Source organism: Tuber melanosporum (assembly GCF_000151645.1).
Source record: "Tuber melanosporum whole genome shotgun sequence assembly, scaffold_16, strain Mel28".
NCBI lineage: Eukaryota > Fungi > Ascomycota > Pezizomycetes > Pezizales > Tuberaceae > Tuber > Tuber melanosporum.
Window position 1 is genome coordinate 353,802 of NW_003298819.1, and position 24,239 is coordinate 378,040.

Genomic DNA, 24,239 nt, shown 5'->3' on the forward strand with positions numbered 1-24,239 from the left:
TGATAAATAGATGTAGTTCGCAAACACTCAAACATGAAATATAAATATTGAAGTACCTTTCAAGCTTTAAACATCATCAAGCAGCGGAGAAGAGACCTTAACAATATAGTATTTCTTTTACAATTCTATCTTACTTTACCAAATTTACTTCGCTCTTAGCAGTCATAAACCTAACAAGAGAATTTGAGCTTTCTTAGACAATCTCCATCTACAGAAACGAATCTTGGTTGGATGAGACAATTCTGAAGTCTATTAGATTGTCTCTAGTTAACAAATACCCACAGCAAACAGAAGAGTTTGAATAAATCGTACCATTAGGAAGACTCTATCAACCACTAAGAACCTTGGCATTTGCATAAAAGATTGTCAAGATTCATCTAGACAGATAAATAACCATTGGAAGACATTTTGGTTGTTTTCTTCTGGAACCATATATTAGGTGGAGACAACCTAATAGACTTCAGAGTTGTCTAGACCAATCAAGATTTATTTCTGTAGACAGAGATTGTCTAGGAAGGCTCACTTTTACTCTTTCATTTTGATTACTAAGGGCAAAAGTAAATAGGTAAAGTAGAATAGAATTGTGAAAACAATATTTTATTGTTAAGGTCTTTTCTCCATTGCTTGATGATGTCTAAAAGCTTCTGGAAGCACTTCTATATTTATATTTCGCATTTGAGTGTTGGCAGATCATATCTATTCACTATACAACTATGTACCTCTCTAATTATAACTCGCAATATCAGGTATTCTCCAAAGGTGCGAACACTTGGAAACTCTGAAAATCACCACATCCTTCTTTGGTAATTATGATGTAACCAACTGGAAACCATGTTTTTCCCAATAGCAATCATCCAACCATCAAAGTCTTTAGACTTATGGTCTAGTTCTCAAGTCAACCTGAGTTAGCCTCAATTGCCTCCATCATTAATGAAATAATCAGTTTAATCTGTAGCTTGTATCTGTGAAGGTAGTCGTAATTGTAATCTTTCTAGGTCGCCTGACTTCAAACCACCATAACTCCAGATCGAACTTACAGATATCTTCTGAAGAACTTCTTACTAATTCACAGTAAGCTCTTCTACCAGATTGACAGAAAATTCCTCTTTCGGCAATCCTTGGTTGCTCTGAGTAACTGGGTTCCAATAGCCGCTCTAGCATTGGGAATTATTCCCGCAACTACTGCGCATTCCTCAACCTGCTTGTAACACTCCATGAAGTCCATTGGCTTCTGTGGTAGTGTTCCAGAGAGTTCTAAACTTCTCTAATTATCATAGGGTGGGTGCAAATGTATTGGTTTCTCATTGAGATCCTTTACTATTTGATACCCTATCTTGAATGCGATAACATCCTGTTACTTACAGCTCATACCAACGATGTCATATCTTTGAAGCCTAGTAACTCTCTGGTTAGTTGACGGACTCACTCAGTACCACTTCTCAGACCTAGCCGAATGTCCCCTCTCCTATATCCTGCGAACAGGACCTGGTTGGACTGATGGCAGCGACATATATAGTGTTAATATTATACCTTTAATTCTGTAGCATTATAGTTTCAGGACGCAACTGATATTGAGAAGTATGAAGACATGTGGGCCTGTAAGGCGGACTGAGGGGGGTGTTGGAGACCAGAGATTCCAATTCTAAGTGGGGTTATCCTACTTAGGATAGTTCCTAGGTATCGGATCCTGGTATTCCTAACACCATGATTGTAAGTAGGTCGATATGAGTATAGGAGTTTTGCTGTTTAACAAGTGCAATATAGGTAGGAATTTTGGTGAGTTGATAACATTGTTGTTCGCATCAGTTTTTAACCAGAGTGGATTTCGTTATTTGAGCTGACTCATAGTTCACTTTAATATGATAGTGAACTCTCAAATAGTCGACTATCTCCTACAGCTTAGTACTTTTGATGACAAACAGGTGGAGGAGAACAATGTGTCATAACAAAGACAGGGTATTGGATACCTGACTATTTGTTTCATGTACTCCTGCACATTAGTGTTCCCATTCGATTTTCTTAACTTGAATGTTACTATGTTGGCCTATTGAGGCATATACATACTATACGCATCCTGAGTTACGATGTTTGTATCAATAATCTGCCTGTGTTTAGTCTTTATATGTCAATCTAAACTGAAAGTGTTCTTCAATTGATCAGTTTTCTATCTCAGCCCTTAGCTCCTCCCAGGTGGTAAACAGAACTCCAACTTCAACTGGCATTTTTGCTTCATTTGGAGGACTGGCAGAAAAACATTTTAAATTTTTTTTTTTTGTAATTTGAGGTTTTCTCAGGCTGACAAGTCTTTCAATTCTCAACCTAAAGTCCTAAATACTTCTTTTTACTCGCTATTTATGCTACAAAACAATCTCACTATTTGTTTTGTTTTACTCTTCCTGTCTGTTGCCAAGGAAACCATTGTCATTGCTCATTGTTGGGGTAATAGTCAATTTTTTTAAGTTAGTTCATTGAGCAAAGCCCATTTTTGTTCTAAAACATTCAGTTCACTGGTATATGGAAACGTTCAGCGGTATTCTATAGGGAACGTCCGTGACACGCTGGTATTGTGTAGGTTTTCTCATTTCTAGACGTAAATTCATGACTTTTGATGTGCTCTCGTTTCCTGAATGAAATAATTTACCGGTATTATAATATTATTATGATACCGGTAGGTCGGGTTCCAAGGTGGGGGAGGTCAAAACACCTAAAGTCCCACCTTTTTTCACTTTTAACTCTCGGCACATGCCGATCTGAAACCCTCGGGCAAGTTTTACACATCGTCGTACAGTATTGTACTCGACTCCCAACCTCCAACTTCCATCACCTTCACCACGCACGGCGACACATCCCTATCCTCTCAACTCAATTCCTCCCCAACAAACCGTAAATACAACAGCAATACCCAGCAATGACCTCCCTCCGCATTCTCGTTCCAATAAAGCAGGTCATAGACTACGCTGTACCTTCCCCCCATCAATCCTAATTCTACTTCTAAATTTTTATTTTCCACAAAAGACAAGCCCTTAACTAATAACTAACGAAAACAAAAATAAATAAAAATAAAAGATAAAACCCCGCGTCAACGCCACCAGAACCGCCGTTGTGACCTCCGGCGTGAAAATGTCCATGAACCCCTTCGACGAGCTCTCCATCGAAGAATCCGTGCGCTTACGGGAACGCAACCGTGACGCGGTGCGGGACATTCTTGCCTTCTCCGCCGGGCCGGCCAAGGCGGCCGACACGCTTCGCACCGCCATGGCGATGGGAGCGGACCGCGCGCTCCTCGTGGAACTCGACGGGAAGCAGGGGGAGGGGAGCGATCTGGAGCCACTCTTTGTGGCGAAGTTGTTGAGGGAGGTGGTGCACAAGGAGGGGTGCAACATGGTCATCTGCGGGAAGCAGAGCATTGACGATGACTCTGGACAGACTGGACAGATGCTTGCCGGCTTGCTGGGTTGGGGGCAGGCTACGCAGGCTGCGAAGGTGGATGTGCAGGGTAGTGAGGTCGTCGTTACGAAGGAGGTGGATGGTGGGGAGGAGGTGGTCAGGGTGAAGTTGCCTGCGGTGGTCACGACGGATTTGAGACTTAATGAGCCGTGGGGGTTTTTCCATCTCCTGTTGGGTGTGTGAGAGGTTAACGTTTTACCTGGTGGTATATAGGCGATACGCTACTCTCCCGAACATCATGAAAGCAAAGAAGAAACCGATAGAGAAGAAGACGCTGGCGGACTTCAGCGTGGAGTTCGGGAAGAGGTTGGAGACTTTGAAGGTCGTCGGTATGTCCCCCCTCCTCCCAAGCCCCCCACCCTTTCCCTTTCTTTGCTAACGGCACTAGAACCACCCCCACGCCAAGGTGGTGGAAAGGTCGACTCAGTAGATGGTCTAATCTCACGATTGAAGGAACTAGGCGCTATTTAATGACCTTGTATCCTATACTACCCCATCCCATCTTTCACTCCCCTCTCTCCCTTTTAGACCCTTGACCCTTCATCAGCACCTATTCCTCACATAATAATATTATTATAACAATATTATTGTTATTATGGAGCGAAAAAAAAGAATAAGAAAAAAAAAGGTCATGGAAGTACAACACGTATTTATACATAACTTAGAATTTCTCACACTTCCACGCCATTCATGTTTATTCCTACTTATGATGCTTCACTTCATTCTGTCCACTCGCTCGCCTCTTACTCCACCCATCCATTCTCATGACAGACGGGTGGACAGACATCCATGCTAGCTAGACTTTTTTGTTCGCAGGAATTTAAGCAAGGAAGAGCAAAAAAGGAATCCCAGCCCAATTTTTGGATAGAACGGAACCACGATATAACCTGCGAATGAAGGAATTATGGTATATAAAAAGAAAGCAACCAACCGAGTGAGTAATGTATTCTGTCTGTCGTTTTTTTAATACTCCTGCCGCCCCGTCAGGTACTTGTAAAAGCAAAGGAAAAGGAAAGAAAAAGAAAGAAAGCACCACCCGGAAGAAAAGAAAAGAAAGAAAAGAAAAAACTATTGGTACACTCCCACACATTTTCTTTAAATCGCCACATTGTCCATTGCCCGTTCCCTCCCAGCTTCGTTAGACGTTCCACTCCATTCTGTTCTAGGAGGTAAGCTTTTCTTCGAACTCCTTCCATCAAGGGATCCCGCGAGCAAGCAGGCTAGCGGGGAAACAAAACAAATCCAAACCACTTTGAGAAACGAAAAAGAAAAGACCAACAAAAAAGAGCACCAAAGAGTAGAACAACCCGTCTTTATAGTCAGAAACCAGCCCCTTCTCCAATTGGGAAGGGGAGAAAGAAAGAAATCCGTAGCTACCATGCGAATAAAAAGTCAAGACCGGGTAAGAATGTAAAAGCCTGAAGACGTTCAACGGCGTCTCCTAAAACCGCTGCCAGCCCCAGCATTACCAGTATTGCCACGACCGCGCTCGTATGCTGCCAAGCGTTCCCTGGAAATGTCCGGGTCCACAGGTATCCAGTATAGTTTCGGCTTGGTGACGGTGGAGCGGAAGAGTTGGTCGAGGTCCTTAACCACGATTCTTCCGCCGCCACCAGTGGTAGCGGTGCGCTGGGTTGCGCTGTTGGTGATGGTGGGGTCGGTGGTTGCGGCAGAGAAGTTGGATCTAGCACCTGCAAAAGGAGAAATAAAATTAGAAGAATGTGCAAAATAAAAAAGCAAAAGGGGATAGGTAAGCAAAGCACAACGAACCAAATTCTCTCTCTGTAATCTGGACACCCCTCCTCTCCCCTCTCGGTCCTGTCGGAGCCCCCAAAACTTCTACTCCGGTATTCCCACCGGGGCCAATTCTTCTTCTACCCCCAACCTCTTCCAACTCGGCACGAACCCCGCCTTCGCCGGCCTCACGGTCGTAAATGACCTCCCAGCGGGCTCCGGGGCCACGTTGCTTTTCCCTATCAACCCATCCCGCAACCGACTCCTCGGGGACAAAGTCCGCCCAGAGTGGTTTCCTGGAACGTTCGTTCGGCCAAACCTTCGTGTGGATTCCAACACGCACGCGGGTTGCGGCAGTGAGGGTGGTGAAAATTATTAGAGCGTGACTTTTGATGGTGTCGAGGTAGAGGTACTCTATCGGGGGCTCTGGCGGTTGGCTAGTTGTAACGGCGGAAGTAGAGGAAGGAGGAGAGGCGAGGGCGGTGAGGTGGGCCTTCAAGGCCGGCTCGCTAAGCGGACGGGCGAAGTTGCGGATGTAGAGCGCTCGGGTGGCCGGGTGGATTGAAGGTGGAATGGGAGCGTCATCCTCATCCTCTATTTGAGTTATTAATTGATTCATCGCTTGGTCGGCTGCTTGGTTGTAGTGGTGGGAGGCAGTTGGAGGATTGTTTGCAGTGACAGTACTACTGGAGTCATTGAAGAGGCCTTTGAAGCGGGCGTCCTTAGGACGCGTACGCTGGGGTTGGTTTTCTGTAGAGTCACGCCGAGGTTTCTTTGAGGTTGCGCCTTCATTTGATTGTTGGTTCTCAGGCTCGCCGACACGCGCGGAGGAGGGAGTTGGGGTTATTGAGCGACGCTTACGCTTACGGATGTCTGTCTGCCCTTCGCTTGTATCCATTAGGTCGACAGATGGTTGTTGAAGCTCTGTCTCTGGTCCGGGTTTTAAAGTAGATTCCGCGGTAGTGTCATCGTGGGCTGGGGTCAGCTCCGGGACTATAGTCTTTTCAGGAGACAATGAAAGTGAAGATGCATCGACCATGTTTGAGTCCTCATCCTTAACCATTTCACGGGTGGTCTCTTCGACAGCAGCAATGACAAGTCCCTCCGGCTTCATTCGCTCCATTTCAGCCTCTGGCTCAAATTCCAAAATTGGCTGCCCCGCAACGGGAATCTCTTCCTTCTTTTCAATAATTGGCCCAGTCCCAGGTGTCTCATCCGAAGCAATCTCAGTCTTGGTCGTCACTTCCTTTAAAGCTGCCTCTTCTACCACCTCATCCTCAAATTTAGCTCCGGACTCCAAAACCAATTCACCAGTTTCCTCCTCTTCAACTCTCTCAACAACCTTAGTTTCCGCCGGTTCAGTTTCCACCAGCCCAGTTTCCGCCGGTTCAGTTTCCACTAGCCCAGTTTCCGCCGGTTCAGTTTCCACCAGCCCAGTTTCCACCGGCTCAGTTTTCACCAGCTCAGTTTCCGCCAGCTCAGTTTCCACCGGATCAGCTTCCACCGGCTCGGGCGCAGGCTCAGCTTCAGGGCCCGAAGCTCTCTCAACAACCTCTGGCTCAACAACCTTCTCCTCAAAAACCACCCCCTCCACAACTTCCGTAGCGGCAACAGATTCAGTCGCTGGCTCAGGTGCAGGTTCGGAAGCTGTTTCGATCACAGCCGGTTCATCTTCAGTTGGAGCTTCAGGTTTTGGAGCCTCCTCCTGGATAACCTCCGGTTCTATAACATTTCCCTCAACAACTACCGCTTGCGTAGCCTCGACAACAATCGCTTCTGGTTCCGCCTGGGGAACAGGAACAACCTCTTTTTCCCCCTCGACCACCTCCGGTATTGGTTCGGGCTGGGGCTCCGGTTGAGGATCCGGCGCGATTCCATCTCCATTCACCACCTCCTCTCCCTGCGCATCGTCTACCGCTGCTCTCTCCTCCTCCGCCAGTGCCGCCGCTTCTGCCTCCGCCGCCGCGCGCTCCTGAATAACTTGCTCGGCTAGCCTTTCTACAAGCACCTGCTTCAATCCTCCAACAGGTAGACCGCGCTTTTTCAACTCGGCCTTCAACTCCGTCACCTTGAGCGACGAAAGCGTGGTAGGGTCGAGCATGTCTCCGCGCGTAAATTGGGGCGTTGGGGGGGAGGGTTGTTGTAGTTTTTTAAGGAATTGATGATTGAGTGTTGAGCGTTGAGTGTTAGGAGGTATGAAAAGAGAGGGTGAGGATAGAGTAGGGAAAGGAAGGTGAAGAAAGATTCAGAGGAAGTAAGTAGAATAGAAAACAAGGCTGGGAGGGGATTCCCTTTAGGTTGCTATTGCCAAGACATGTGCTCGATTGCTCCAGCGTGACGGGATATTCGCTTAGGATGTAGAGGCGAGGCTGATGACTGATTATTGAGGTAATGTACGAGTATGAATAACTATATACAGGTAGCAGGTTGGATTCGATATGGTACCATACTTGTATGTATGATGGCCCTGAAAGTTAATAGTACTCGTAGTCCACAAATACGTAGCCTATTTATGATACCTGAATTAAAGTTAGGGTGCTGGGCATAGCAAGAGGGATGCATGAAACACGAAACAATTAATTCCAGTTTCTCAAGCACAACGAGCCCCGCCATGACAGACCTGCGATAAGAGTGCATTTCTATCATACCATAATTCACAGTAAATTGCATTCAGATTCCCTCTTGGTGAAAAAACATCACCCAATAAAGAGGAATAAGGACTTTTATAAAAAACTAGAAGCATTCTTCTCAAATGAATACTTGCTGGAGACAAACCGCTACAGGGCACCCTCGCGCGCCAATTGGAGAACTTGTTACCTATTACTTCCCGGATTTGTGACTAAAAGGAGGGAAACCACTAGTTGCGCCCCCCCGTGAGTGTCCTGTCAATTCCTTGTCAAGGAGAAAGCAGGTGAAAGTTCTCCGTAGGGGGCATTGGGGCCAGCTTGGGGAGTGGTGACAAGAAGTAACGGGGGATTGTCCGTATTCGGTCATTAGTTCTACTACTCGAGTAAAGTACAGGTATCATAGCTACCGTATTCAGAGGGTAACTAGAGTAGATTTGTCTCAGTGTAGAACGAACCCTAACCCACACAACATACGTTTGCTCGTGGGAAAAATATATGATAACGATTCAAAGGCGTCGTAACTTAATGGGTATTTGGTAAGTATCATACGTTATCATACGCGTACAGCACATATGTCGCTCAGCGTGTGTATGATCCTCAAAAAACGGAAAAGTTCATTCAATTCAACTCGCCTGCGCCCAATCCCACATCCTATATTACAAAAAAAAAAAAAAAAAACACATCAATACCACCCACTACATAAAATAAACATCCCAACCAGAGCCCAGATGGGCAACCGATCAGGATATCGGGAGGGAAAAAGAGAAACTACCGCCAGAGAATGCTCAAGCAGCCGAGGCAGCCGGAGTGGCCTCGCTCTTATTAGCAAACTCACTCCTAGAAGCCCCTACCCTCCTGCTGAGGCTAGCTAACACGTTCTCAGGAACTACACCAACACGCTGCTTGCTCAGAAGATCGACCAACAAGGTATTGGGACGTCCACTCCTGGAAGGTTCAAAACGAGCTTGCTCAGCCTTGTAGTCGGCAACCTGCTGGAGATAAGAGTCGAAGAGAAAGCTAGAGTCCAATGGGCCACCCTTAGCCTCGGGGTGGAACTGAGTGGACATGATAGGGCGGGAGGTGTGGATCATGCCTTCGTTGGATCCATCATTCAAGTTGACAAAGTATTCCTTCCAGTCAGAGGAGGGAAGAGTCTTGATATCGACTGCATAACCGTGATTTTGCGAGGTGATGTGGCATCTTCCAGCAGTGAGATCCAAGGCGGGAATATTGTGCGCACGGTTGCCGTACTTCAACTTAATTGTTTTTGCACCAGCAGCTAGGGCGAGCAACTGATGTCCAAGGCAGATACCCATGATAGGGCCATTGTACTTCTCCATCAACTTGCCAAGATGGTAGACGGTCTTCTGGCAATGGGTCGGGTCACCGGGTCCATTGGAGCTAATGTCTCATCAGCGGATGATCTCCAGAGAAAGCAGGAAGAGGGGGAAACAGACATGAAAACGCCGTCAAAGTGGTGAGCGTATTTGTGAATTGGGTAATCCCATGGGAAGCAAGTAACACTTGCACCCCTGCCGACCAAACTCCTCAAGATATTCTCCTTGACACCACAGTCGATAACAGCAACGTGCAAGTCACCATTGTTACTCGAAACATGGAACGGAGCCTTGGTAGACACCTTCTCGACCAAATTGATCTGTTCAGGATCGGTAAAAGCCTCGTCCTGGTCAGCGTCGTACTCCTCGCCAATGGTGATCCTAGCCAACGAGGAACCCTGCTCTCGGAGGTAGGTAACAATCGCTCTGGTGTCAACACCGGTGATGGCGGGAACACCCTCACGGGCACACCAATCACCCAACGACTCAACAGCAGTCCAATGCGAGTACTTGAGCGCGGCATCGGCAACCACAATTCCGATAGCCTGAATGTTGGGAGATTCAAAATACTTCAATAACCCGTGCTCATCCCTATCAGCAGAGGGGACGCCATAATTTCCGATAAGCGGCTGAGTGAAGACGAGAATCTGCCCACGGTAGGATGGGTCTGTCATGGATTCGGGATATCCGACTAGGGCGGTGGAGAAAACAGCTTCTCCGGAAATGTTGGAACGAGCTCCGAACGACTTGCCATGAAAGATAGGACCGTTCTACAATCCATCAGGACCGAAATATTATATGCAGATAGCGGGGGAGGTGATAATACCCTAATAGTGAAGGTTGCGCGATCATGACTGACTGGAGTGCTCCTTTCCCTTGTGGGCTGCGGCATTTGTCTACCAGTACTACCGGTGATGGTAGCTAAACCCCTCACATTTCTGAAGCTAAGGCGGGCAGCCGCAGCAGAAGGCTTGAAGCCCTTTGCCAAGATCTGGCGAGCAAACATCGTCTGGAAAAGATTGATGTCCGGGTAGGGTATAAATGTAATTGATTTTTGCAATTGATTTTTTGATATCCAATGGCGGAGGATACCGGTTTAGAATGATGAATTTTTCCAGACGTGATCTACCACCGATATTAGTATCAGCTCTCAGCAGTGTAAGCCCTCTTCCCTCCATCCCCGGATCGGATTTGGGGTCGACAAGCACGCTGCGTACCTGAGATGTAGTCCTTTAAACCGGTCAGCAAGCCAGCCAGTCAATTCAGGGTACGGCGCAATAATATGCATAAGAAAAAGGAGTGAACAGAACCAATTCTGGAGGAAGGATAAAGAATTTAAGGGTAGCAAGAAAGAGGTGGGGGGGGAACTCGTGCTGAGATAGAGCAGGTGTGCGTGAAAAATTCTAGCGTGCAAACAAACGCAAACAAGGCCAACTCAAGTTGAACCAACAAGAGATATAGCATGCCAAAGCGGGAGCAGACAAATGACCAGCGCAAGACTGCAGATAGTAATGACAATACAATAAAGAGAAGAAAACATACCTGTGAAGTGAATTCGGAAGGAAACAATCGCATACGGGCAACCTTTCAATGCCTCCGACAAGCGAGAAGTCCCTTTCGATAAAAAGGGAATTGTCAAGGCCTAAAGTTTGAAAAGGGTGTTTATTGAAAAAAGAGGTTAATGAAGTGACCAAAACGATCTTGCCGTTTAGTTCTGTTGTGTGGTTGGAAGGAGGAAGGAGGAAAGAGGAGAGTGGTTGAAGGGAGGGTGGGGGATTTTATCTTTGCACCAAGACTAAATTACCGGTTACAGTAGTCCAATCTTTATCATCCGACAGAGGGAAAGAAAAAAAATGCAAGGAAGGAAGGGGGCGATGGTGGGATAGTGGTCCAGTGACGGGGGAGGGTTAGTTGTGAGATGGATGTGCCCTTCCTTTCCCTCCCTCCAGCAATGAGTGTCCAGGGTGCGACCAGCCGGCACACAAAGTTACGCTGGGTACCCTTTTCAATTGATAATTTGCACCGCTCGCGCAACGTCCTACAAGTTAACTTTACTTTAACCATGCATCAATTCCTCGCTTGCTTCAAGCCTTCGACATCATCACCACAGCACGTCTGTCTGCCCCACAGCAGATATGGCGGAGATCTGTTGTATTATATAGTCTAAATGACGAAAGTTGAACCCAACCAGGGACACCCAAAAATCCCCCCCCCATCCATGACCCCTCACAATTTCCAAAACGAAATCTCGAACCCCCCCGGCCAGAGTCACCGGCATACCTCCAGTATTGGAGTAAGGACCCTGATCCAATAGTGGGAAAGAAAAAAAAAAGTCTCTTCACCCATCCTCGGGATCAATCATTAATCCCTGCACGCTTATCATCTTGGCAACCGCAAAAAAGGTCACAAAGTTCGCAAGACATAATAACCCGCGGCACCATGCAGGATTCAACATCACGGCAAATGGCGACCGTTCTTTTATACTTTCATTTTTCAGCTCTATTTAGCAATACCCGGATTTTTCACAATACTTTTTCGTCCTATGAACACCCACGGTGTGCCGAGCCTCGGAGGCTTTGGGGGGGCAGGTTTACGTTATCGGTATCACGCATGATATTATGAAGGTGAAATGGGGAGACAGCAAATATGTAATGCCGCCCCATAATGCAGATCCGCTTTCACGAGAGGTACAAGGAGTCGTAAAGGTAATTTCTATTCCATAAACATACAAATGGGCAACTTGTATTCTCCCAGGGTCCAATACTTCCTCCTTACGCCTTCCCAGGCCTGGTCCTTCCGCCTTTCACTTTCGCCCAGTTCAAAAGCCTCCCAAGTGGTCTCGAGCCCAGCGCCGAACAGATCCATTTCCACAACTCTAGTGTAAACATCGTAAGAAATCCTCCTGTCAGCTCCGAGTCCGTGGAAGAAACTAAAGCGTCCACCTTCCTGGGCGAGCAGTGCGATGACGTACTCTGAGAAGAAAAGCTTCAATTGAGAGTAGTCCTCTGCAAAGGTGTCGAAGTAGATGGCGTCCATGGTTTCTCCTGTTTGGGTTAATGAGCCGAGGACCTGTTTGGCGTGTCAATGACCGATTGAGAGTAAGATAGCGGGGCAGGGGATGAGGGACTGTGTTTGCCTGGGGAACCAACATCCTGCCATCGGCCCTCTAGAATCATTACTCCGGGCTTCTTGTCCCAGCCTTCTTCCTTCATCTTTCTCAGGACGTCTTTGTGGGGCTCCACAATTATGTGTCTGGCGACGTTTTTCTTCTGGGCTATTGTGTCGAATATGCCCATTCCGAAACCAATGTTCATAATACTTCTTCCTGGTTTGTCGCCGGGGAGCAATGCCTCGACACTTCGCTCCATGATATCTCTCTCCCACTCCATCATTACACTGTTATTGTCCGAGTCAAGGAGTTTGTCTTCATGATATTTCAATTCCGACTTTAGGTAGTTTTCCGAGTTGACGTCTTTCTCCTCCGATACTACCTCTACCGCAACCCCAATTCCATTTCCTCCCCCTTCAGCCCTTTCCGCCCCCTCTGCCGCTTCGCCCCCGCCATCCTCGTCGTCCTCATCCTCAATCTCCTCCCACCCCCCTAGCCTCGCCAGTATCAGTTCAGCCCTAACCCCCGCCTCAACCATAACCTCATACAGCCCCTTCAACCCAAGCCTATACGCAACACACCCTGGTGTCTCCCCATCCCTATCCAAGTCATTCCAAATGGCCCCATTCTGCAAGAGCAGTTTAAGCGTATCCTCTGCCGCCCTCAATTTCTCCGGAGGATCGTCTTTGTCGCATCCTGCAATGGCAGCGTGCAGGGGCGTCCGCTTGCTATCCGGATCCTGGACATTCGGGGATGAGGTTTTTAACAGGGAGGTTAGGACGGATGTGTTGTGGTCTGCTGAGGCGAGGAGGAGCATGGTTGTGTTCAGGTCTGTGGGCGCTGGGGTTGATATTGTTGTCGCCATTGTGTGAGCGCGCGGTCAGCGTTTTTGTATGACAGCGGTATGAGAAAGGTTCGCCGAGGGTGTTTTTTCCTGGAGGTTTCTTTTTCTGTATTACGGGTATATTATGATTGTCGCGGGGCAGATAAACTTTTTGTGGGGCAGTGATCAGTTCGCCAGGTAACCGGAAAAAAAGAAAAGAAAAAGCAAGGGTCCTGCCGGTAAGGGTTACCCGGACAGCAAGGGAGTTCGCGGGTGACCTTTGATGGTGGGCTGCTTGAGGCTCAACTTGGTTCCACACTAAGTCTTTATGTTTAACTTAGTTTACCGTTCGAACGTCTGGCCCGCCCCAAACCGTAGCCTTGCCCGCAATGATGGTCGAGCCTAAGTGATGAGATTTCCTCCTATGTATGATACGCTCATAGACGTCGAGTTATTTCTCGTAAAGAGGAAAAATACAATGCTTTCCCGCTCCTCCGACAACCTCTCTCCCATGTTTGAATGCTTTTTTGTACCCCTCAAATAGAACTCCTTTCCCCCAATATCCGATATCCCATTGCACCGCTGAAATAAAGTCCGGAAAAAGGGAATTTACTATTAAATTATCGTACTTTATTACTCATGCATCGTGCCCTATCTTATCCGCCCTTCCTCTCTCCCGAGATAGGCGTGGCAGCCCTCCGCTGCGTCTCTAGTTTACGGCGTTCCCCCTCGAGCTATTCCAGTCAGACCCGACTCTGAACATATATAAATGGGCCCGAGCTTCAAACACATACCACTTTCTTAACATGAATCAAGGCATTTTGATCCTTCGATTTAACGCGATCCACAGTATACGGCTCGTCGATAATAACGTCATTGTAAACGATGATTTGTTTATCGTGCCACCTACATTTCATTCTATACCATACCGTGAAAGGGTTAACATAACCTCACCCCACGATACGGCGGCGCTGGGGATTGAGGCGGTAATACGTACGTTCTAGCCAACGCATCGTAAATGTCTTGCGCTTCCTTAGTAACACCGACTCCTTTATTTGCAATTCTTTCAGCTTCCACTCTGGCTGCGTCCTTTTCTCGAGCAGCCACTGCCGCAATATCGACAGTTCCGATTTTGGGCTCGGCGTTAGTGAACGGTTGTGCAACCGAGCGCTGTTTTGGCGCTGAAAGGACCGCAACTTCTTTGAGGAACGAGATTTTGAGGATGCGATAGTCCTGAGGAGAATACGATTGTGCAACATTCGCATTCTCATTCACCGGGGTAGGGGGAGGGTGAGCAGGCGACTGTATCAACGCAAGAGTTGAGGTCAAGGGATCGTAAGAGTAGATAGTCCCTTCATAGGTATCATCGATTATCGTGACAACACGGATACTGTGGCATGGTTTGTTAGCTAGGTACGAAGAGCGGAAAGGTTGACGAGTTACCGAAGACCGACAACCCAATCCAGTGCGGCAAGATTCCCTCCTGGACCTCCAGTATAATTAGCATTGCTTCCAGAGAAGTTGTTACGATCTCCTCCCCCTCCACCCCTTCCTCCAGCTGATTGACGCCGATTGTCCATGACCGTAGTTGAGATGGATGGTGGTTATGGTGGTGTCTTGGATCAGATGTGTTACGGGTTGTCCACCCTGTAGCAACCGAAGCTCCGCTCCCCTTTGTAGAAGTTAGGGTTTCCCTGAACCGCCGCAGAAGTCAGACAGAATGACGATGGTATCCCGTGGATACTCGTCGGGTTCGCTCCAGGGATATAGGGAGTGTGACGACGAGAATAAGGTTGCGTGCGTGTGTAATCGGGCTAATTAAGGGAAAGAAGGAAAAAGCGAGGGACGTTGAAAGGAGCGACAGCCAACAGTTGCGCGGATCAGCACAGGATTGAAGCTGCACGCGGGGCAGCAACCGCCCCTTAAACCTAGGGAATAAAAGCGTGCTCAAAATTTAATGGAAAAAAAGAAATTGGGAAGAAACGACCAACTCCAACAAATCGAGAAGAGGAACAAAAATTAGGGCCGGAAAGAGGGAGGGGGAAATAAAATTGAAGGCAGACCGCCCCACCAAGTGCCGTACGAGTACAGTACAGTGCGAAAACCACCAACCAGACCAGAAGAAGGGAAGGGGGCAGCAAAGGAGGGAGCGTAAATGGAGAACGATAAAGGGACCAAACGTTAAGGAAGAGGGGAAGGGGGGGGAGGAAGGGAAGACTGAGTAAAGAAAAGGAAGCTCGCTTGCTGTGGGCGGCAGAAAAGATCGGGGAGGGAGTAGAGGAAGAGGAAGAATTTGGCTTCGGTAGTGCTTCTCTGCTGATGTCTTTCTGCAGGGAAGGGATGTTGTGGGGCGATTTGGGCGCAGCACTCGAGTGCGGTACCGGTATTGGATGGGGTACGGTGGCGCGCGCTGCGACATTGGACGATGGGCCGGTTGGTCCATGTGGCGGAAGCCTCTCCCTTCCCATGTTTTATCTCTCCCTTCCCCAGCCCGACGGGTGCTGCAGGGTGCTGTAGGATGCCGGGGCACTCTCTCACAACCAGGACCTCCCAGTTCTCGCCCTGCGATCAGCACCATACACTTCACGCTCTCAGAGCAGTGGCTAGTATCAGATGTACGATGTGCGGTACTGCACCGGTACTGTACTGTGCATGTACCCTATCACCACTCTCAGATCACCTGTATCAGAGACACTTGGTCCCATAGAAAACACTCGGTCTTACAAAGGGAATATTTCACCGCACCCCTCGATTAGGGCTTCTCTATCTCACTGTATCCCTAATCTCGAAACCTAGGGTTAGTTTTCGGTCAGTTGGAGCTCGGTCGTTGACACTCAGCGACTAGTGTAAATTTCGTATATATTATTATGATACTCCGACGTGCGGGTCTGGTGACGAGGGTTCTCCAGTCCTTAGGACACCGGATAGATGATCAGGAGAGTTTAAGATATTAATCAGGACTTATCAGATCCCCTGTGAATCGCAATCCGTAACGCAAGACTCCCAATCCGCCGCACTGAGACGGCGCTCCCTAAGTGCCATAATATCCTCAAGACATAGCCTAGGCCCACGTTGGGATAGTTGGGTAAGGCTGGGCGATTTTGTTCCTGTATCTCGTGGTAGTCCCTCTCCTTAGTTAACAAGTTTTTTTGTGGAAGAAATTCCGTGAGCAGCTTTACTCATTTTCGAGGAATCAAGACATGAAAGCAGATAACACGTTCTTCGTGCGACACCGTGCGTAATATATCAAGGACCTATCGCCAGTACTGCTCGAGTAGCATCGGTAGGACTTGGATATCGAATTTCCAACGACAACCAGTTACCAACAGCGTTCATAAGACGAATATTCATATATTATCACTCGATTTATGGATAACCCACAGTAGTTCTTGCACTTCTAACACTTCCGCGCAAGCGAAGTTATGGCGCCTCCAAATGTCGTGAATTTGGTGACTGAAATGTGCTAGAAAGCTAACATGTAGTACACTAGGGGTAGCCATGTAATGTTACTTACTCTTATCCCTTTCCGATAATTTTACATGATCAGAGAGATACCTTATTAGCTCAAAAGTTTTGATCTGATGCGTCTTTTATACTAGAAGTATGCCACTTCACCATCCTTTCTCACAGTACAATAATTAGCACAACTCGCCATGAATTTGGTAGGGAGAAGACATCCTAGAGGCAGTAGCCAGCGGGGTAAGATAGAAGTGGTGGTGGGATGAACCAAGAAAAAAAGCTGCAATGGGGAACTCATGATTGAGATGAAGTTACCGCCAAAAATGTATTACTGATTTTCATGGAAATAGTGAAGGGGGTAAGATGGGCAACGGCCGAAAAAACGAGAGAAATATTCATAATGTATAGGAGAGAACTCTAGGGGTACGGTCAAGCCGTAGAGGATACCTTGAGGGTGAGAGGCGATCGGCTGAGGTGCACCCGTATAGCGATAGATTCAAAGGCATTCGGTCCGCCCTCTTTTTTTTCTTTTAGTTAGGTAGGGAGACGTTACAGTCGATAGAGTTTTGACACGGGCACACTAGAAGCTTACCAGTAGTTCTTATGATAGCAGATATGATTAAATGAGTATGTATAAGTTAAAACCTGATTATCGGGCCTCAACCACAAAACATTTTTTTTTTGCCTAACCACCTAGCTAGTCATGTAAAGTAGGTGTACAGTAGCTCAGAAAATATTTTAGAAGTCCAGATGACCTCTATAGCATGTTTTATGTCCAAAATAGTAAAAGTTTCTCAAATCCACTTTTTACCATCTAAAATATCTTTAGCTTCCTGTGCATTCATAGAATTAAAAATTATATAAAATAGATAACTGGTTGTTGAGCTATTATATTTTAAAGTTGAATGACCATTTTGTAACATTGATGTCTTGCTTATGTAATATCATTGGTCTCAAGATATTGAGTTTGAAAAAGCTACCTTTAGGCAGTTCAATTGCTACTGTATCAGTCATTGAACACTTTAAACTTATTAAATAAGTATATCTTTCTTATCACCATCATTTTTTTCTAAATTTTCACAACAGTTTAGCTGTAGGATCCCATGAATTCATATTGATTGTCTTCTGTCTTATATACTAATAGAGTAAATAGCAAGCCTCAAGAAATGCTACTAGATATTTGTAGCAATGTCTGATGTACCTCTCTCATCAATTGAGTCAGCAGAAGACTCCGATCATGAGAATTCTCATAATCAATTCAGCTCAGATGAAGAGTAATTAGTGTCTGAAATTGTTAGACAGAGACAATCTGATAGACTTCAGAATTGTTTAGGCCATCAAGATTTGTTTCTGTAGATGGAGATTGTCTACGAAGGCTCAAGTTCGCTTGTTTCATTTATGACTACTAAGAGCGAAGTACATTCAGTAAAGTAAAATAGAATTGTAAAACAATATTATATTGTTAAGGTCTTTTCTCCGTTGCTTGATGATATCTAAAGCTTGGGAGGCACTTCAATATTCGTATTCTGCCTCAGAGTATTTACGGACTACATCTATTTATCATATAACTGTGTACCTTTTTGATTATAACTCACAATGTCGGATATTTTTGAAAGGTGTGAACACCTGGAGACCCTGAAAATCACCACACCCTCTTTGGCAATTCTAATATAACTAACTCGGAACCATACTGTTCCCAATAGTAGTTATCCGATCCTTAGAGTCTTTAGACTTGTAGTCTAGTTCTCAAGTCAAACTGAGTAGGCTCCAATGGTCTCTGTCATTGATAAAATAATCAGTTTCATTTGCGGGTTGCATCTGCAAAGGTAGTCATAATTGCAATCTTTTTTCAGGTCGCCTGACTTTAAATTCCCATAACTCCTTACTCAACCAATATATGTCTTCCAGAGGACTTCCTACTAATTCGCAAAAAGCTATTCTACTGGATTGACAGATATATACTCAGTCGGCAACCCTTGGTTGCTCTGGGTAACAGGGTTTCAATCACTGTTATAGTATTGGAAGTTATTCCCGTAACTAAACATGTTCCGAAACCTAGAGTTGCAACACTCAGTGAAGTCCAATGGCTTCTATAGTAGTATCCCTTGGAGTTTTAGATTCTTTCAGATATTGTAGGATGAATGTGAATGTATTAGTCTCTTATTGAGATCCTTTGCTATTCAATACCGTCTCTTTATGTGAAAAGGTCCTGTTACTTACGGTCCATACCAAAGGTATTATATTTTTGAAGCCTAGTAACCTTCTGAGTAGTTGACGGATTTACTCCGTTTGTCACGAATGTAGCTTAGTATGACAAAGGGTTTCACATGACACATGGTTATGAGTCACAGGTATGTTATTGTTTCACACATATGACCTATTCGAGTCATATGATTTGTTATGTGTAGGATTTGTGATGCTTTCGCACATGGCTCAAATATGAGTTATGGGACGTGCGCCTAGCAAGTATGCCTTGTGAGTGTGCCTTGCGGGCAAGCCTTGCGTATATGATTTATGTTTCACACATGACCTCATTATGAGGTCATGGGTTTTACGCATATGACTCAGTCAAGTCATATGACTTGTTTATTGCATTATGATTGGTTTATGAGTTTTTACACATGACCTCACTACGAGGTCATGGGTTTTGAACATGTGACCACTTTGGTCACATGACTAGTTTGTTATGATTTGGTTTCGCACATGTGACCACTTTGGGTCACATGAATATGGGCGGGAAGAATACTATATAAGGAGGCCGATGCGGCTGAGGAGGATAGGTTCTTCACACTTTGTTCTAAGTACTTTTCCTACTTCTTGCACTGCGTGTCGGAAGTAAGCATAACCAATACTTTACCTTATCTCGCTTACGATAAATACTTCATCTACTGTTACTTGTTTGCATTTTTCGTTTCGGGCGGTGGGTTAGAAGTAGTTGTTCTTTCTTAGAAGATACTTTAGTATGAGATATCCGTGGCCTGGTCCCGGTAATCACTGAGTATAGTTTGGGTGAGGATGGCGTCTTCGACAGCCTCCTCCTCCACGGATTCTCCCCCCCCTTCGAGGATGTCGTCCTCCATTCGGTTCGACTCCACTCCTCCTCCTCGCTTGAGACAGCTCATGCGGCCTTGTCTCTTACACCTGCTACTGAGACTGGCCGTGGCCTTATCCCCACAACTACACGGTCATATGTTGCACCCAAAGGAAACTTTAATTTCTTACAGTTTCACCTCTGTCACGGGTATCAGAATGCGGTGAACCTGCAGTTTGATGATTTGGTTCGGCAAACGGTCGCTGATGCGACCCTTACCACGATTAAAGAAGTGGAGGTTTTAGTAAGAGGTTTCCTAATCAGGAGAGGCTGTTCAGCCACATGTGGCTTGAACAAGGATACTACCACAGGACTCTTCGTTCAGTTCAACTCAGACTATGGCTCGGAATATTCTCCAGCTCCTATACCTTCCCCTCCCAAAGATTCCCAGGCTGTAGTCCCTGAGTCCTCCATCCCCCCCTCCAAGGACAACTCGACTGCCACCACAGTTGAGGCCAACTCTTGGTCCACTACTCCTCCCCTCGCTAGGGCTATCCAAAACAAGACGCCCAGCTTCTTCCGTCAGGTTCACAATGCCGGGACTGGCTCCTTGACTCCCTCCTTCCTGGCAGGAATATCTTCAGGTGAAAGGGCTCTTTACGAAACCCCGAAGTTCAGACTGGACGACCCTGATAACGAGGACTATATCCCTCCTGCCTCTGGAACACGCCGCCGGATACGGTCAGCATCTCCCGATAAGCGATCTGCTGCTCCTCTCCTTGGTCCCCAATTTTTGAGGGCTATCAACGTCGATGAGGGACGGAAAAAACAGATTGTTCCCACTCTTTCCGGCCTACCCCTAAACATTCACCATGGGTGCCTGGCCATCCCTCCGCCTGTGGTACTCCCATCGACAATCGAGACCACACCCCCTTCTCCATCTCCGCTGATGACTGAGGATGTCCTGCCCACCTCTGTAGTGATGGCTAGAGACACCACTATGGGCCTAGGTAATGGACGTAACTCAGAAGCGACTGGTCTGGAGGACAGCTTTTATGCCCCTTCACCAGCTATGGGCTCATCACCTCCACCTACTATTGAACAATGGGTGTCACCTCCCGGAGGCCAACTGAAGAGCCCCCTAGAAGGCCCCAGTGGCGAGTCAACCCCATTGGAAGTTCAGCTCCCAGAAACCCAACCAGAGGATGCTGACACTATAGTGGCCCAGGTGGACTCGATCATAGCAAGTGTCTGTGAGATGCTGGATGCTGGTAGGACGCCCTCTCCTGGGCCCCACTCAGGTAGTGTAATCGGGTCCATGTTGGAAGGCCTGGAAGATATCCGGTCTGGCAATACTCAGCCTCTCCTCTCCTCAGAGTCTGGGTCGATTGAAGATGACACAGTACAGGATGTACGAACTTGGATGAACAGTGGCCCCACCTTTGACGATGAAGGTCCAAGAAACAGGATAAACTACTGGAGTCGAGTTCATATCTGGGAACGGGCAGTAAAGGCACTGACTGACATTGTTGGCAGACAAGGGGAGGAAATTGAAGCCCTTCAGGTAAAGTTGTCCCTCCGCCGCCGCCCCCCCCCTGCTGTATCTCACAACACCTCCACTGTCTCTTCAGAGCCAATCCTACCATCCCCTACTCCCAAGAGAAAGGAGGCCTCTACAGAGGCCCCTACTGCTAAAGCCTCCTTTACAGAGGTAGTAAAACAAATGGCATACGTGCCCAAGCCCCCCGCTGGCCCAGAGGAATGGGTACGTCCTGTCCGGCCCACATCAGTGGCCTCATCCCACCAGTCCAACAGCAGAGGCAGCTCCTCCAGCGAAGGGGGGGTAGTCTTGCGAGTAGCCCGTGGAGGTGAAGGCAAGTCTGTTCACTGGGAAAAGGAGGAGGGGGAGGAAGAAAATAAGAAGAAAGAACGAAGGAAATATGGCAGATGCCTGAGTGGTACTACTAGAAGGAGAAGAAAGGCTGCCAGAGGATCTGGTGAAGAAAGGGAGGCAGCGACCCCAGCCAAGACTCAGGGGAAGGCTGATAAACAGGAATTGGCTCCGAAAGATGCGACACCTATTACTACGCCAGCTTAATCCAGGCCAGCACCCCTGGCCAGTGTCAAAATAGCCATGGCTCAGATACGACAGGAATACTGACGGGTACTAATGGGACCCCCAGACCCACTGAACTCGGTACCACCACCACCGTACTCGTCGCCAACCCCGAATGCTAGAGGAAGGCACATCACCATGCGCTTCACCACACGGAAGAAGGTTGCCCTGCCAGAAGGCATCGATATTGAGGCAATCCGAAATCGGATCAATATGACCTTTTCCAATCAGGGAAAGATATGGAGAAATGCTCCTTATATTTGCGCAGGACACATCCGGCCAGAAATTAGATGCATCTTCCTGACTTTGGCAGCACACTCCGTGACAGAGCTATACAACAGGTTGGACAAGGCCAGGTTCGAACTGCTTAAGGAATTGTCACTCCCGGAGTTTGAATTCCAGAGGAATCTGGAAAAGATGAAGATCTTTGTTTCTGGTGTCCCGCTTACTGACACAGGATGGGGATCGATTTGGAGGGTGGAAGGATGGACTGGAAGCGCAGAATTTGATGGCCTTCGTACTGATCTGGAGCAATCCAATACTGGTGTAGTTACTATTTCCCAGCCAGACATTATGGGATCCATACATGCCATGAGGCAGGCCAATGTTGCAAGTTGTGGCATCCGATTTGTGGTGGAAAACAATGAAGCCATCAAGGAAAGACTGGCAGAGGGAAAGATTTGGTTGTGAGGAGGTGCCCGCAATGTCAGAGTCTTTGAAGAGCATCGCCCCCTTAAGGTATGTGGTAGGTGCCTAGAAACCGGCCACTTTGAAGCGACATGTGGCCGCCCCCCTCGGTGCCGATTCTGCTTTAGAGAACATTTCTCTCAAGAGCACATATGCAGCAAGCTGGTGTGTCCCGGAGGGGTGGGTCAGGCCTGCGGATATACCAGGAAACAGTATTGGTTAGGCGACCAGATGGACCACTTCACAGGATATGAGTGTTGCCCAGTTATCAAATCATCATCCCCAACTCCACCTTCCTCACCTACTGGGCAAGGAACAGCCATACCGACAAAACCCGTCAAGGAACCGTTCAAAAAAAAAAAAAAAACCGGAGCAGCAGGGTAGGAAACCAGGAGGGAATAGGAGAAGAAGCCGCAACCGTGGGAGGTCCCCGACATCCAGGCTGGTCGAAATCAGCAGTGATGAGGAAGATGAGACTCCCCGCCATAAGTTGGAAAAGGCCAAGGGTAAGGAACCAGAATGGCCTTCCCCCTCCCCGGCACGTGGGATTTTAAAAACCAAGGCTGGTACCATCACAAAGTCCCGTAATGAGGAAACGAGTTGGGTTGCCCGGGATTCGGATACCGGCTCCCCCTGTACCTCTGGCCTTTGTGGCCTGAGTGGATCAGTCAAGGCCCCCTTTTAATACTTATTACGACATTGGCATTAAACGTGGGGAGGAGTAGTCGGAATCAGGTACTGGCGTTTGATTTGTTTTTCTTTATTGATTTGTTATTTATTATTGAACCGCCCGTTGATCGGAAGGGACAATATATACCAGTAGATGTTGAAGGGTGGGATTTGTTTTCCTTTGTTGAAGGATCAGGTGTTGAGGTATTTGTTTGGTCCCACATTTGTGGGCTGTTTGAGGTGGTGGGGCATGGGGAAGGCAGTGCTCGGATTGGGTATTGGGAGAAAGGGACAAGGAAAGTACTCACTGGAGTTTACTTTCGACCCGGCTATACCAAAGACCAGTTTGTTCGATGGTTGGATGAGCTTGAAGAACCTGACATTGCATTTGGGGACTTCAACGCCAGGCATCAAGACTGGGACCCCAATGCGAACCATAACAATACAGGAGGACGGTGGCTGAAACAGTAGTTCACGGCCCCGGCTCGTGATATGAATATGGTACCACTGACAGTACTAACCTTTCGAGATATTTCCAGAATCGACCCTTGCCTGCACCGGGCACCTTATGTCCAACATCGATACATGGACGCTGCTGGCTGTGAGCATAGTGCTCAAGCCCTGAAGCTGAAGGTGGACCTCCCTGACAATATTATGCGTCGGAGGCCAGCTTGGAAAAAAGCAGTTTGGGAAAAGGTTGGGAAGCCGTTAGACACTGTTAAAGAGGTGGGAGATGAGAAGTTGTGGGAAGGAGTGAGGCATGTGGTGGACGCACTCCCACGGGCCTCTGTTGGCAGAGGTCGGTACGAGTGGTGGACACCGGAGTTGCAAACGATGAGGTTGGATGTGGCTCGGCTACGACGATACTCCAAGCGCAAGGCGAAGTGGACGGAGGACTACAAACTGGTTAGGAGTGTGTACCGGGCTTGCCTGTTGAGGGCCAGGTTCGAACACATCATGACCAAGATAGCTGAAAGTCAGGACCCGGACATTTTTTGGCTGGCACGAAAATTAGAAGCCAAGCGGACACTTCCCTCCATGACCCGACCAGATGGGTCTTACACTACAACACATTCTGACATCAGTGACCTGATTGCACAATAGCTATCCCCTGGCGATCCTGTCCCTTGGAAGAGCTCCATGATTGATAAACGTTAGAAACAAAACTCATTAATAAAGTGCCCCAGACGTTATGCGCTG

The 24,239-nt window shown here is 47.3% G+C and overlaps 5 protein-coding genes; 1 reads left to right on the forward strand and 4 right to left on the reverse strand.

The window, feature by feature from the left end:
• Window positions 1-2,822: 2,822 nt before the first annotated feature.
• GSTUM_00004875001 (uncharacterized protein) lies at window positions 2,823-3,918 on the forward strand (the record flags this gene model as incomplete). XM_002836724.2 is given in 5 exon segments in its annotated part: window positions 2,823-2,959; window positions 3,067-3,285; window positions 3,304-3,596; window positions 3,661-3,776; window positions 3,836-3,918. The coding sequence occupies 5 exon segments, from the start codon at window positions 2,909-2,911 to the stop codon at window positions 3,916-3,918; spliced, it is 762 nt and encodes a 253-aa protein (XP_002836770.1). The 5' UTR covers window positions 2,823-2,908.
• A 147-nt stretch (window positions 3,919-4,065) lies between these two features.
• Window positions 4,066-7,404, reverse strand: GSTUM_00004876001 (uncharacterized protein). XM_002836725.2 has 2 exons: window positions 5,218-7,404; window positions 4,066-5,138 (listed from the first exon to the last, which is right to left on the reverse strand). The coding sequence occupies exons 1-2, from the start codon at window positions 7,280-7,282 to the stop codon at window positions 4,876-4,878; spliced, it is 2,328 nt and encodes a 775-aa protein (XP_002836771.1). The 5' UTR covers window positions 7,283-7,404; the 3' UTR covers window positions 4,066-4,875.
• A 995-nt stretch (window positions 7,405-8,399) lies between these two features.
• Window positions 8,400-10,864, reverse strand: GSTUM_00004877001 (uncharacterized protein). XM_002836726.2 has 5 exons: window positions 10,688-10,864; window positions 10,363-10,375; window positions 9,972-10,270; window positions 9,266-9,915; window positions 8,400-9,209 (listed from the first exon to the last, which is right to left on the reverse strand). The coding sequence occupies exons 3-5, from the start codon at window positions 10,149-10,151 to the stop codon at window positions 8,594-8,596; spliced, it is 1,446 nt and encodes a 481-aa protein (XP_002836772.1). The 5' UTR covers window positions 10,152-10,270; window positions 10,363-10,375; window positions 10,688-10,864; the 3' UTR covers window positions 8,400-8,593.
• Window positions 10,865-11,840: 976 nt separating this feature from the next.
• Window positions 11,841-13,119, reverse strand: GSTUM_00004878001 (uncharacterized protein; the record flags this gene model as incomplete). XM_002836727.2 has 2 exons in its annotated part: window positions 11,841-12,214; window positions 12,295-13,119. 2 exons carry the CDS (start codon window positions 13,117-13,119, stop codon window positions 11,858-11,860), a joined length of 1,182 nt encoding a protein of 393 aa, XP_002836773.1. The 3' UTR covers window positions 11,841-11,857.
• Window positions 13,120-13,502: 383 nt separating this feature from the next.
• Window positions 13,503-15,334, reverse strand: GSTUM_00004879001 (uncharacterized protein). XM_002836728.2 has 4 exons: window positions 14,521-15,334; window positions 14,075-14,467; window positions 13,872-13,995; window positions 13,503-13,811 (listed from the first exon to the last, which is right to left on the reverse strand). Exons 1-4 carry the CDS (start codon window positions 14,655-14,657, stop codon window positions 13,734-13,736), a joined length of 732 nt encoding a protein of 243 aa, XP_002836774.1. The 5' UTR covers window positions 14,658-15,334; the 3' UTR covers window positions 13,503-13,733.
• Window positions 15,335-24,239: the final 8,905 nt, after the last annotated feature.